We start from the raw sequence: 15,199 nt of genomic DNA, 5'->3' as shown, positions 1-15,199 counted from the left end.
CCTAAAACATGGCAGAGGGAGTAATAGATACACTTTGTAATGACATCTTGCATTTATATTTACCGAGTATAAGATTTGTTTGGTAATGCTCTAAAAATAAGTTAGTAACTTAAAATAAGAGTTAACCCAGTGGGGTAGCTTAAGTGGCAAGTTAGCTGCTCTCTTTGTGGGGAGGAATTTCGGGAGAATCCGGGTTTAATTCCCACAAGTGACGATTCCCCCTAGGTCAGCTCCCGTGCCTCCCGGAGCGAATGCGGGTGGACTCCGGACCGTTAAACGGACGGAGAGAAAGGCCCTGTAAATTTACCAAAAACTTAAAATAAGAGTTTATTTTGAAAAACTACCTAAATAAATAACATTTTTTTAACATTTTATAGTAGTTTCTTAACTTTTTTTTTTAATCTTTATCCTTATTATTCTAAATAAATAACATCATTTATCCCTCTTAATTGTAATTTTAATTTAACATTTGTGTGTTTGAACATTAATTTTTGTATGAACTAATTTTATTACTATAAATATTTTGTTTTACTTTATATATTTTCAAATATATGTTCTTTATTTATATTTTATTAAAATATATTGGTTTTAATATTTTATATTTTAATATGTAAATAAACTTAAATTTTATGAAAATATTATTTTTAATCTTTTTACATATCAACTTATTAAAAAGAATTTTACTAAACACTTTTAAGCCTAACAACTAGTTTAACAGCTCTTCAAATTTAACTTCTAGCTTATAACTTTTTCAGGTTCAATTACATTTTGGTTTACCAAATATAGCGTAAATATAATACGCAATACAATTTAACCTGAAATACACGTCTTCCACGTTGAAGAAATTGTATAAGTTTATATATATACTCCGTATATTTTATCTGTACAGAACTTTTGGAAATATGAGTTGACTAAGACTTGCACTCCCAGCACACCATTATCTCCAGCCTTCCAGCAATCAGCCAGTTTATATTCTCTTCTTCTCCATAAGTACATCACCGACCATTTGGATTTATTCTTTGATCACTACCATGTTCTTTAATATGAGAATTTTTCCTTTTTGAGTTCCTGTTTTCTTGCTTAAAGTTCGGTTCTTGAAATATCGAGAAGAAAAAAAAACTGTCTGGGAATGTAACGGATAGTTGAGTTTTGGGCTTTTGAAACTTGGGTTCAGTGATTTTTTTGTTGAGTTGAATTGGTACTTTTAGCGTTTATAATTAGATGGGGAGGAAGAACAGAAGGGGTTTTAATGTGAAGGAAGCAATAAAATTTTTGAATCAGGTGCTGGAAAAAAAGCCTTTTCTTCCTTTTGTAATTCTCTTGTTTTTAGTGGTGTGGGGAATTGAGAAATGGTTTTTTTCTCTCTCTAATTGGGTTCCTCTAGCTATTGCTCTCTGGGCTGCTTTACAGGTATGAATTCATAAATTCCCTTTAGTTGCTTGGTTTTTGTTTTTGTTTGTTTGTTTTTTGTTTTTTTTTTTTTTTCTTTTGTGATGTTTCTCCTTCAGCAATTACACTGGTTTGCTGTGAATATCAATTCTAGTTTTTACCAATTTTTTTTTCTGGACTTTACCATTCAAATGTGGTTCTTTTGTGATGTTACTTTATATTGCACATAGCATAGAATGATGGCTGCACTTTTTTCCATCAATAGAGTGCTCTTTCAGTCTTTGAGTGTGTCTTTATCCCCTTCTGTTAGGATCAAGGGCAACAATTCCCCCCTCCCAGCACCACTCGAACCTGTGACCTTGCTCTGGTACCACTTGTTAGATCAAGCGCTTACCACTTACCAAAACCTATAGCCAGTAGCTAAGACGTAACTTTATTTCCTTATAGAACACTATCACATTTTCAAGACGCTGGGTGCTGGACTTGGCTTTTCAAGCCATTTACTGGCCTCGCCCAAAAATCCCCAGCCACTGGGTGCTAGACTTAGCCTTTACTGGCCTCCGCCCAACACCTTCTACATAGTTGATATTGTGTTTTGGAGACTTTAAAATGTGATGTGTTGTCCGCAATATCTGTTTGCAGTACGGAAGCCACCAACGCCACATTCTGGTTGAAGACTTGAACAAAAAATGGATGCAAACCTTGCTGCAGAATTCAGTAATTTTCATCCTATTTTTCAAAAAATAAAAATTTTAAAAATCTTGAAACGATTATCAGTGATGCTCTCTTTTTCTTTCATTTCATACTCGTGCAGCAAACTACACCTTTGGAGCAATGTGAGTGGCTAAACAAGCTATTGCTGGAAATATGGGAGAATTACATTGGCCAAAGGCTATCTTTGAAGTTATCATATATTGTGGAGGTAACATCCATTTCTGTATTCATTCTAGGCAGTTGATCCTGGAAATGGAGTTGCCACCTTTTTTGGCCTGCTGATCAACTGTTATATGGATTGGAAAATATGTGTTTGATTTTCTGCCGTAAAATCTTTGTCCTGGCTTGTGAGCTATGATCTACGGAGTACTATTTAGACACTGTCTGGCTAGTTATCAACTCTTTTGCCTTTTATTTATTATCTCTTATTGAAAAAACATGTTCTCCTACAGGGTTATACATTTTAAATGAGACATCCATAATGTGTTTATTTTTCTCTCTTGATGCTTCTTTTTTTCCTTGAATGCAGAGACGCTTGAAACATCGGAAACCAAGGTTCATTGTAAGTTCTTAATTTTTGTTTTTACCTTCACATGAAGAAGATAATAACCATGAATTACTACAATGGTTATACTCCCTGTACTTGCTTTATTAACTGCTGTATATTAACTTCTGTAGGAAAAACTTGAATTGCAAGAATTTTCACTAGGTGCTCGACCTCCACTTCTGGGTCTGGGGATTCATGGTGCTCGGTGGTCAACAGCAGGTGATCAGGTGTGATTTCTTGTTTCTATCAATGCATATCTTACCTTATTTATATGTTTCACAAATATTGAAAAATCAAAATGCTGACACTTTGATCTGCGAACAGCGGATCTTGCATATGGGCATTGATTGGGACACTACTGATATAAGAGCAGTGTTGCTTGCTAAATTGGGAAAGACATTGATGGGGACTACACGGATAGTGATAAACAGCCTCCACATCAAGGGTGATGTATGCACTATTTTCTTGTTTTACTTTTCAAGATAATTATTAACTTTTGGAGCCGATATTTGAAAGGTGGTTTAATGATCACATTGCTATGCCAGGACAGATACAGTACTTATATCCTCAAGGAAAAATATGAGATGGCATCAATTGTTAGGTTATCTTGTAGTTGATATCCCTTGAGGCTATACTAATTCTCGAGTAGGTGAAATATTGTCAGCATTATGAAGTTCAATACTGAGGCAGAGGCTATAATCTTGATATTTCTCCCATTTTTGGAAAATCTGCCTTTAATGGATTTTTTTTTTCTGTATTAAATGTTTATGGATGTAAATAGCAGTCTACTGGCTGAAAACCACTTGTTATGTTCTTGAAAATTGGGGGATAGATTTCGGACTGGGCAATTATTTGTTAACCAGATGGCCATTGAGATTTAATATGTGACCATGAATTAGAACAATTCATCTCTTTATGTGTTTGTCTTTATTTTGTAACACATCTTTATGCGTTACATTGAATTTCCAAACCTTTAGATCACAATGCTTCAACTATTGTGGTTTTTAACCACAGGGTAGATGCTATCCATGGTATTTCATCTGTTGATCAATTTTCTCCTTTGTCTCTTTTACTATTAGAATTGTCACTGTAACATAATGGTAGTTCAACCTACATTGTACAGCTTAAAATGATTCCAGTTCTTGATGGAAGAGCGCTTTTATACTCATTTGAATCAACTCCAGAAGTTAGGATTGGTGTTGCATTTGGTGGAAACCAGTCTCAACCAGCAACAGAGGTGCCAGGTGTTCGTGCATGGCTGGTATATTTTTCACCTCTTATTGTTCATTCACAAATAAAATTGCAAGGTGGTTTCTTCTAAACACTTCTATAGAATAGTCCATGATGCTTTTTGAAGTATTTTGGAGAACTTTAATAAGAAATTAGAGAATTTGATACTCATTGAAATGATTGCCGTGGGGGGTGCACCAAAGGCACAGCTGTAAATTTTTAGTTATAGGGAAAAACGGGAATTTGGATTCAACAAAGCAGTCATACATTGGGCAGTTCTTTAAATTTTCTCTAAATTATAAATTATTATTGGTGTGATGGTGTCATTTCTTGGTGGTTCATACTGTTGCTACTGAATCTTGTGCATGTTTGATAATGTTATCTTATTTATTATCTCTATTTTTAACTCCAATATTCCAATCCCTTTCACAATTTCTTCGCATTGATTTTCTACCAAGACAAATCCCTAGTCTTTAACTAACTTCTTCCTTCAAAGGTTGCGATTTAGTTATCATACCCTTGATGAGTTAATACCCAATTTAGTCGTCAATTATACTGGTTTTTCTCGATTTAGTCCTAAATGTCTTTTTTGTGCTTAATTGGGTCCACAACTTCAATGGTTTTATCTAATTGAGTCCTTTGTAATTGTAGTTTGGTAATTTCGCCTCTATTAATACCTAATTTAGTCTTCGACTATAGTGGTTTTACTCAAATTAGTCCCTCGACTATATTGGTTAATACTAAATTTAGTCCTCGACTGTAGTGATTTTTCTCAATTTAGTCAGTGATTCTAATAGCCGGGGACCCAATTAGGTAAAACCATCAAAGTCGAGGATTTAATTAAGCACAAAAAGACGTTTATGACTAAATTGATAAAAACCACTATAGTCGAGGACTACCCTTGATTGCCTAATTGATGGCTTCATCTCTCACAAACACACACCCACATAACATGTTTTCTGCCTTACAGGATAAGCTTGCAACTGATTCCATCGCTAAGAGGATGGTTGAACCTCGGAGGAATTGTTTATCTTTGCCAGTGTTGAACTTGATGAAAAAAGCTGTTGGTGGTGTACTAACTGTCAAGGTGATATCTGGCAGCAAACTATCCAGGAGTAACATAAGAGGAAGCCCTTCCAGAAAACAACAAAGTTCGGTTAAAGTTGGTCCTGTGGACAATCATCTTGATTACATAGATCTGCGCACATTTGTAGAGGTTGAGCTCGAGGACTTAACCAGAAGAACAGATGTTAGACCGGGATCATGCCCTAGATGGGACTCAAAATTCAACATGACTCTACATGATAATACTGGAGTTCTTAAGTTCAACTTATATCAATGCATTCCTAACAGCGTGAAATATGATTTTCTATCAAGTTGTGAAATTAAGGTAGATACTATTTTGATACGCCAAAAGTTATAGTTAGTAGTGAAGGCCCAACTTTATTTCCTTATACTGCCATCACATTTTCGAGAGCCAGGTTACTGGACTTGGCCCTTTACCGGCCTCCGCCCAACAATCCCCCTAGCCACATGGTGTTGGACTTGGCCCTTACCGGCCTCCGCCCAACAATGGCCATAAATGATGTGTATCCTTTCCAGTAAGACGGGTTGACTAAACTGTTGAAAGAACCATATCTTTATGCATTCATCATGCAGCCTTCTCACGTTATTGTCTCAAAGTCTATACTCTATACTATTGCCTTTCTGTACTGCATTCGCTTGTGTGGATGTCACTGACATGAATTCTAATGTAACAGATGAGATATGTTGAGGATGATTCAACTATATTTTGGGCAACTGGTGCCGATTTTTCTGCAATTGCCAGGCGCGCTGAGTTTTGTGGCAAAGAAGTTGAAATGACAGTTCCATTCGAGGGGATTAATTCTGGGGAGGTAGGAATGACAACCTATGTTCTTGTTTTTTATTGCAAGACAATTTTATACATCTTATTTTATTGTTAACCTATGTTCTTGTTTTTATTAAATATTCCATCCAAATTAGATGATAATATAGTATTTATATACTAACATCCATATTTAGCAATATAATTATACTTAATTTGATCCAAACCCAACTTCCTACCTGCTTGGTCTTGCATTCTGCTTAAACAATTTCTTAAAGAGTGACTCTCCTGTGAGGGACCGTGACGGATCAGGTCAATATGGAAATGTAATATTGTGTTTGGTTCATGGGTTTACACGCTAGGAATGGGAATCAAAATCATAGTTAGTGTTTGGTTGATAACTTTTTAAAACACAACTATGGGATTTGATTACCTCTTCAATTAAAAACCTCATTCCCTAATTAAAAACAGGTATAATTCCATCTTATTGGTAATCTGATTTTTAAGTTTGAATTAATACTTTTAGATTTTTGTTTTGATTTTTTTTGTTCATATTAGTGTATTCCATCCTACTACCAAACATGCAAAATACTTTTACTAAAATCCATTACCATTACCGAGTATTTGATTCCTATTCGGATTCTGATTCTCATGTGCGAACCAAACACACCCGTAATACTAATCAATAATAAAATGTCCCTTACTTACAAGGGGAAGTGTAATACTTTTTGAGGAAAAATGTAATACTTTTAAATCAAAATGTAAAAGTATTACATTTTTCCTTTTAAGTAACAAATACTTTATTCCTGATTAGTATTACATTTTCTAGGATAAATATTATATTTTCATCTTGACCCGACTCGTCTCACGAACAAGGATCCGTGAAACGGTCTCACACAAGTTTTTGTCTTTTCTTAAAATATGTCTAAATGCAAACTAGTTTGAGTTCCATTTTCTGGGTATATGTGTTAGCTTTCGGCTAACAGACAGATTTATTTTGTGATACTCATTCTCGTTGATAATACTATTGCAGTTGACAGTAAAACTTATCTTGAAAGAATGGCAGTTTTCTGATGGTTCTCATAGCTCAGGCTTGTCAGATATTGTGTCCCAGCAATCAATCAGTGGCTCATCAAATCTTTTGCAAAGAACCGGAAGAAAAATACACGTAACTATTATTGATGGTAAAAACCTTCCTACAAAAGATAGATTTGGGATGTCTGGCTCTGGCACTTACGTCAAACTACAGTACGGGAAGGTATGTACTATCTATGTGACTATTTTTGGTAATGATCTGGTAGTCTATCTTTCGGTAAGCCTATCTTGATATGATGTTGTAGTCTATCTCAATAGTCTTGATTTAATGGTATTCAAGAAGCATAATTGTACATTGTAATAGTTCTGTAAAACTGTCCTTCAGGCTTCTAAAAGAACGAGAACTGTTCCACATACTTCAGCTCCGGAATGGAAACAGAAATTTGAATTTGATGAAGTTGGTGGCGATGAGTATCTGAAGATAAAATGCTTTATTGAAGAAACAATTAGTGATGAGAATATTGGTAGTGCACGGATAAGCTTGGAAGGACTCGTAGAAGGGTCACCAAGGGTGGTTTGGATTCCCCTTGAAAAGGTTAGTTCTGGAGAACTGCAGCTTCAGATAGAAGCAGTGCGAGTTGATGATTATGACAGGTCCAAGGTATGCTCTTATATTAATAAATTTCACTATTATTATTATTATTATTATTATTAATTATCATTATTGTTAGGATCAAACGCTTACCACTTATGCCAAAAGCTATAGCTAGTAGCGAATGTGCAACTTTATTTCCTTATACCGCCACACATTTGCTATAGCTAGTAGTGAAGGTGCAACTTTATTTCCTTATACCGCCACACATTTTCGAGACGCTGGGTGCAGGATTTGGTCCTTTACCGGCCTCTGCCCAACAACCCCCAAGCCACCGGGTGCTAGACTTGGACTTTACCAACCTCTGCAACAATGCTTACCATGCATGCCAAAAACTATAGCTAGTAGCGAAGACGCAACTTTATTCTTTATACCACTACACATTTTTGAGACGCTGGGTGCTGGACTTGGCCCTTTACCGGTCAGCCACCAGGTGCTAGACCTCCACTCAACAATTATTATTAAACTGAAATTCTGAAAATGTTTAAAATAAGGAAAAGAATGAGCAAAAGACTAATTAATTTTGCTATGCAGCTCAGATGCTGGAGCTTCTCTTTTGATCTTGTTTTTTCTTTCTTTCAGAGAAATGGATGGATTGAGCTTGCTCTCGTTGAGGCAAAAGATCTTATTGCTGCTGACCTTAATGGAACAAGTGATCCATATGTGAGGGTGCAATATGGAAATTTGAAGAAAAGAACTAAGGTTAGATATGCACTATCACAAATTTATGGACTTTCTCAGTGAAAATAACTGAAACTTCTTTCTGAAACCTAAGATGAAAGGAAAATAAAAAAGGAAAAATAAAATATATTAAAACATCCCCCATAGTATACGCGTATAGCACAGCACGATCTTGTTTTTAATCATCCCCCATAGTATAGGCGTATAGCAGAATGATCTTGTTTATAATCTGGTCTTTCGAATACCGTTCTGTCATTGATATCACTGCCTTTTTGGACACTGTGCATGATCTGCTCTCTCTTGCAGGTTATGTATAAAACTCTGAATCCTCAATGGCATCAGACCTTAGAATTTCCAGATGATGGCAGTGATTTGTCATTGCATGTCAAAGACCACAACGCCTTGCTACCTACATCCAGCATAGGTGACTGTATCGTCGAATACCAGAGATTGCCTCGAAATCAAATGTTTGACAAGTGGATACCCCTTCAAGGGGTGACAAAAGGAGAGATTCATATTCAAATTACACGAAAAGATCCCCACCTAGAGAAGAAATCAAGCCTAGACTCCGAGCCTTCAGTTACTAAAGCACGCCACAGCATATCTAACCAGGTAAGAGAGTAGGCCTAATCAGTGGGAATGGGAATTTGAATCCCTTAACATGGGTGCAGGAAAACTTGCCATAGCTGGTTAAGTCATTGGCATAAGAAAAGTCCCAGGTTTTTATATATGCATCATGTTAGGTTCAAATGCTTACCACTATGCCAAAAGTTTTAGCTCGTAGTGAATGTGCAACTGTGCAACTTTATTTCTTTATACCGCCACAGATTTTTGAGAGCCAGGGTGCTAGACTTGGCCCTTTACTGGCTTCCGACCAGCAATCCCCCTAGCCACATGGTGATGGACTTGGCCCTTATTGGCCTTCGCCCAACAATTCCCTCTCAGCACCAGCCAGTCTTAACTACTCTTGCTAGGATTCGAACCCGCATCGGTACTGGCCATTCTTAACTGCTCTTGCTAGGACTTGAACCAGTGACCTGACTCTGATACCACTTGTTAGGATCAAGAGCTTACTACTATGCCAAAAACGAAGGCACAACTTTATTTCCTTATACAACCACACATTTTCGAGAGCTAGGGTGCTGGACTGGCCCTTTACCAGCTTCCGCCCAACACATCATTATATATATATATATATATATATATATATATATGTACTGTGTACACACACCACACAGCACGTCAGCACATCAAGTACTGAGTACCACCATTTTTCCCCAACAATATTATTTTTTTGCCTTGATATTTTGATGATTAACTTGATCAGATGAAGCAATTGATAATCAAGCTTCAGTCCTTCATTGAAGATGATGACCTTGAAGGATTTTCAGCATCGCTGAACGAGCTAGAAAGTCTCCATCAAGCCCAAGAAGAAATGATGCTCCAGCTCGAGACTGAACAGAATCTTCTACTAAGCAAGGTAAATGAACTCGGCCTCGAAATCTTGAACTCATCGTCACCTAACTTGGCTAGAAGAACTACTTCACTTTGATGCTGTTGTTGTCTTTGTTTATATGCTATTCTTCTTCCCATGAAATTCATTACCCTATAGCCACTGCTAGTTTGTAAAATCCAGGAATAGAAGTTCCAAGTTATGAGTTGTATTTTGTGTATTGAGGTAAGCAAATAGATGTGATGTGTTTATATAGCCACAGATGAAGCAATGGCTTCATTTATAAGTATTGTAATTGTAATTTAGGGACATGGAGTTCAGCTCCAATATTATGATTTTATATTTTATGATGATTTTGGACTGTACATAATCCAAAATCTACTCAAGTTACTTGGAGATCATACATTCTAATATCTATTGCCAAATTTTTATTTAAAAAAAAAAAAAAAAAAAAACACCATAACATGCATAAAATGGACTGGTGAACATTTTTGTCTGCAGTTAAAATCCCCACATGTTTGACAAGCACAAAACTCTGCCTTACAAAGTAGATTACAAGAATCTTGAATAGTTGGAAGATTAATACCACGGTCCTCTGACTATTGGGGTAGTCTCTGACTATTGGGGTAGTACTCCTTTTAGTCCTCAACTATCAATTCAACCAAAACACATACCTCGACTTTCATTTTTGACCACAAGTAGTCCTCTGTTAGTTTTTCTGTTAAATGGGTGTTAATTTTAAGGGTGTAATCGTCAAATCAAAGCATACACTAGTGAAACCCATCGTGATGTTTAGCAGTAAGTATCATGAGAGAAATTCCGGCCTGCACTGCCGTCTCCACCGATTGATTAGCGTGTGGAGAGGTTGGGTTGAAGATTGCAGGATTCTCATCGACGATGCCCTATTCCCGGTCTATGAAGATGGCAGGATTATCATCCATGACCTTGACAGCGACAGGAACATCATACTTCGAGTCGGGAATTTTCAGAAACATCTAAAGCTACCTTGACCAAGCTAAGGCAGAGAGAAGAGTAGAACTTTAAGGTGGCACGGTGGAGGACATAGTAAGAGAAGTGGTAAGGAGGCATGCTTGGACATAGGCAGGTGACGCAATGGCATGGTGAGAGTATAAAAAATCAAATAGAAACAACCATAGCGAGCGGCGATAACGATAAAATGTTGATTAAATTAAAGAAAACGCAACATCACTCTGAGAATAAGAAAGCTACTGGAGAGTTCTAACAGAATGTTTTCATTGAAGAGAAGTAAAACTGACTTTCAGAGAAGGAAGTTACATGTTGTTTATATACATGGCGGAAACAGAAGAAGAATACCAAAAATACATATATGCCCTTAGCCTGTAATGGTTTTATTTTTATCCTCTAACACACTCCACTCACCGTTTACTGCTAAAACTGCTTCAATCACTAATGGGCTGTGATACAGAAACATGCTTCCATCTCATCATCTTTCTTCTTCTTCATGGCATTTAGGGAATTTGTTTTAATTTTAATTTTAATTTGTACAGACATCTTTGTTGTTTGCTTGTTTTACAGTTTTCAACACTGTATCAACAAGTCCGCTAGCTCGGATGGACTTGTTGTTAACTCTTTTTTTTTTTTTTTTTTTTTTTTTTTTTTTTTTTTTTTTTTTGTAATCTTTGATTTGACGATAATACCCTTAAATTTAACACTCACTTAACAGAAAGACTAACGGAGGACTAATTGTGGTAAAAAATGAAAGTCGAGGTATGTATTTTGGTTGAATTGAAAGTCGAGGACCAAAAGGAGTACTACCCCAATAGTCAGAGGACCATTTGTGGTATTAACTCTTCTTTTAATTTCTGGAAAAAGAAAAGAGAAATATGATGTGGATATATAGGGGAATAGACATTTCTTTAGCTTTAATTTGGGTCTTAATTGAAGCAGCATCTGCATTTGTTGTTGAATCAAGTGCAACACTTTGTTTTCTTTTTTTGGTTGGGGCCGGGGGGGGGGGGGGGGGGGGTGAGGGCTAAATCGAATTTTTAAGCAAAATATGACTAATAATAAGGAAAGAAATCCAATAATTTGGGGATGGGGGGCGGGTGAGGGACAAAAAGTAACATTATAATAAAGTGAAATAAATTAAAGTAACAAATTAAATTTCATAACTTATGATTTAGAGCCGTGATTTCTTTATCATCGATCAAGTGTTCATTCATGTAAAGCGATCAATATTTTTTATTTTTTCGCTCGTTCTTTTAAGTATAATATTGCCTATTGATAATGCTAAATACGGACACCAAGTGAAACCGGAAAATACGATCTCTTATTGCCTCAAGGATCCAAACCCGGTTACAAGTCAAGTAAGTGCTTAAAGGGCTCGGCGGGTCGACAGTGGGTTTCCCTACTGTCCGAGCTCTCTCTAAGTCTTAGTCTAGAAAAGGCCAAAAGATCATCTCTTCCCTCATAAATGCGCTATTTATAAGGGAGAAAAGTGCGGGTGCCGCATGGTGGGAACGTGGCGCACATGCGTCCGCCCCACCCCGCACCCACGCGGGAAAGAGCACGTGTCAGTCGTGGGCATGCCACGTTGTGGACGGGTCGGGGCACTGTTCGGCTCGTGACCTCCGAGCTGACCACTGTTATCCTGACCTTCCGGTCTCCCGACCGTAACCCCTTCCGACCGGGTCTAGAGTGTACCCGACCGGTCATAGAGTATATTTACTATCATCTAGCCCCCTCACCCCAAGGCGCAACGAGTACGAACGCGAGGGAGCGGTTTTGGGGTGAAAACTGACGTCGGGCCGACCATATGGCCGTTTCATCGTGACGGCTCTCTTGCGCGGGCGCACAGGAAACTCGATGGGGACTCATTCACGGCGGAGAATGCCTTTGGCGGGAAAAGTCTCGAAACCCGGACCGTTTTCCCGGGAGACGATTGGCCTTCCACGCTCCACGCCTATAAATAGCCGCTTGCTCCTTCGGTTCTCACTTCTTGCCACCACAGCTATCCGGAGATCAGAGCTTCCCGAGCGAAACAAGAGCAGCCGCTGTTTTCCGCCGCAAAGTCTTCACTTCCTTCCGCCGCCTTACACTCGGTAAGCACTCTCTCCTTGCTCTTTTAGCAACATAAAACCCCTTAGTCTAGGTCGGCCCCCGCGTCCAATAGCTGAACCCCGATCCCTTCGCTTAAATAGGAATTAGGATGTCGGACTCAAATAGCCAGAACGTCTCTGGTCGGGACTACGACGAGGGCGACGAAGCGGGTAACGAGAGTGTCTCCCCTTCAACGGGAGGCTCCACCTTCGACCAAATCGACGAAGTAGAGCACGTTTCCGTCGACGCCGAGGAGAACGAGGGGCAGTTACAGACCGCAGCCTCTCCCGAGGACGTCAGTAGACCGAGCCGAGGCAAATCTCCGCGGAGGGTGGTCTCGGCACTTTTCCCACACCTCAGCCCCCGCACCGTGGAGGATGTGGCTACATCGTTACGCCGAGGGGGCGCTCCTCGAGAACTACGCGCTTCAAGGCAAGCTCCGGGCCTCGAGGCCTCATCCCGACCTCAGGCCCTCCCGGCTCCGGGCGAAGCAAGTTCGTCGGCGCCGAGTCTTCCTGAACCATCGACGTCAGCCCCAGAACCTTCCGAAGCCGAGCCAATGTCCGCCGAGCCTCCTTCCACTCGGAAGAAGATGCTGTTTTTGAACAGCGAGGTGGTCGAGCAGCAAAAGTGTCTGCTCACTCGCGCTGAAACCGACGAGATCCACGCACTGCTGCGTGGTCGGATCCCATACAAGGTCAGTCGGTCGCTCGGTAACGTAATTGATCGGCATGTCGATGACTGGCTTGGGATCCACCTGGACTCCCTAAAGGCGCCGCTGACCTTCCCCTTTTCTCCTTTCCTTCTCGCCTTTCTGAGGTACTACGAGGTCCTCCCTGGGCAGATCATCCCAAATGCCTATCGGATGATCGCGTGCTTTCCTCAGATCTACGCTCGGCACAAGCTAGTGTGCACCATGGAGTTGTTCAACTTCCTCTACGCCGTCAGGCCTCTCTCGGCGAAGCATGGCGGGGGTTATCTAATGCTCCAGTCTCGGGGGCACCACTACACTCTCATCAACGTCCCCGATAGCAACAAGGGGTGGAAGAATCGGATACTCTCGGTCGAGTACAAGTGGAAGCTACTAGTCCCCCGAGTATGGTCCACGCATTTCACCGAGCACAACTTCCCCAAGTGAACCCGAGCTCTCACTGACGCGGCCGCGAAGATTTCCTCGGAGGTGTACGACTACCTCATCTTCCGCACCCCAGAGGGTTACAAGAACGCCAACCTCGAGCCCCCAGACTACGGCCGCGACGAGAAGTACGAGCCGGTGCCGATCGCCATTCCAACCGCCCAAGGTTCGTCGGCCGAGCCGAGTCAAGGTCGACGGGATTACTTTCACCTGACTCTAACTCCTCCAGATCGGTTTTTAATTGCCCGATCATCCGAGCTAACCCCTCTGTCACTTGTGTAGGTATGGCGCCCGACAAAGCATTCGTCGCCCCGGCTGCCGGCCCTCGCCCCAAAACCAAGGTAGCCCTAGGGGCGAAAAAGGCCGCCGCCAGGCCAGCTGCCGATCCCCCCCCCCCCGTCATCAACGTTCCTGATCCGGTTCCTACCGACACCTCGTCGGGTGGGGGCACAGCCCCCGATCTTCCGGTCGTTCACGGGCCAAGCCAGCGAGGGAAAGAAAAGCGCTAGGAGGTCGAGGTCGAGGAGGTTCTCACCTTAAAGCGCACCAAGCGCTCCTCCAGTACCCGACCTTCCGAGCTTCACGAAGGTCTGCGCGAGAGGGACGCGTTAGCCTCTACCCTCGTCGATCAGATCAGGGACAAGGTGCCCGGCATGGAGACCATCATGGGGTGGTCGTGCAATCGCCTCGACAAGCAGATCGCCGAGGATATCCTCCGGGTAAGTTTTTGTTTATCGAAATGTTGTCAACCTCCGATCGGACGTAAGTATCTAACCTTCTTCGCTCTTTCAGCTCACTCACACGACGACCGACCTCTTCTGTCGGGCTCGGGCCTTGGAAGGTATCCGAGAGAAAGAGGTCGTGCCCCTCCAGAAGCAGGTTACCGCGGCCGAAGAGAGGATCCAGGAGCTGGAGAAGGAGCGCACAGCCGTTGAGGATCGGGCCGAGAAGGCAGAGAAAGCCCTAGCCGAGGCCGAGAGACGAGTTGAGAAGGCGGAGCAAGCCGAGAAGGAGGCCATTGACAAGATGAATGACTCGAGCAGCCTTGCTCGGTTCATATGCACCGATGAGGCCATAGCCAAAGAGTTCCTCACCGCCTTCATCAACACGGAGGTCGGGGACTAGCTCACATGGGTCTACAGGCAATGGGCCTTTTCCTCGAGCTGCCGAGCCATACAGGAGCAGGTTCACACGGCCCTGACCGAGGGCCTCGAGGAGGCTGATCTCCCCGCAGTGCTGGCTCTGCTCCCCAGCGAAGTGGCTGACCCCGGCCCTAGGCCCTACTCCAAGTCAGGTCCTTCGGAATGAGCGGCCGGTGGGGGAACTATCTGCGACGTTTTGGCCCGCCCTTGTGCCGAGCATTTTGAACTCTTTTTTAAATTAATAAAATTTCAGTTTTGCTTCACTCAGTGGTCAATTTTATCTTAACCTTAAGT

The 15,199-nt window shown here is 41.0% G+C and overlaps 1 protein-coding gene across 1 annotated transcript; it reads left to right on the top strand.

Moving 5' to 3' along the window:
- Nucleotides 1–951: 951 nt before the first annotated feature.
- LOC115996682 (synaptotagmin-5-like) lies at nt 952–9,943 on the top strand. The gene is made up of 14 exons (XM_031236033.1): nt 952–1,410; nt 2,032–2,106; nt 2,204–2,311; nt 2,633–2,665; nt 2,782–2,877; nt 2,975–3,100; nt 3,774–3,911; nt 4,851–5,270; nt 5,641–5,775; nt 6,760–6,984; nt 7,147–7,422; nt 7,996–8,115; nt 8,401–8,706; nt 9,422–9,943. Exons 1-14 carry the CDS (start codon nt 1,222–1,224, stop codon nt 9,644–9,646), a joined length of 2,472 nt encoding a protein of 823 aa, XP_031091893.1. The 5' UTR covers nt 952–1,221; the 3' UTR covers nt 9,647–9,943.
- The last annotated feature ends 5,256 nt before the right edge of the window (nt 9,944–15,199 follow it).

The sequence above is a fragment of the Ipomoea triloba genome, chromosome 11 (assembly GCF_003576645.1).
Source record: "Ipomoea triloba cultivar NCNSP0323 chromosome 11, ASM357664v1".
Taxonomy (NCBI): domain Eukaryota; kingdom Viridiplantae; phylum Streptophyta; class Magnoliopsida; order Solanales; family Convolvulaceae; genus Ipomoea; species Ipomoea triloba.
This window is presented reverse-complemented; position numbering and strand designations above follow the sequence as displayed.

What these genes read in the sequence shown, in the direction of transcription:
- LOC115996682 (XM_031236033.1), top strand. Translation starts at nt 1,222, where the DNA reads ATGGGGAGGAAGAACAGAAGGGGTTTTAATGTGAAGGAAGCAATAAAA. An exon ending in CTCTCTGGGCTGCTTTACAG is followed by an intron (nt 1,411 to 2,031) that starts GTATGAATTCAT and finishes ATCTGTTTGCAG; the next exon opens with TACGGAAGCCACCAACGCCA. An exon ending in GCCTCCACATCAAGGGTGAT is followed by an intron (nt 3,101 to 3,773) that starts GTATGCACTATT and finishes TACATTGTACAG; the next exon opens with CTTAAAATGATTCCAGTTCT.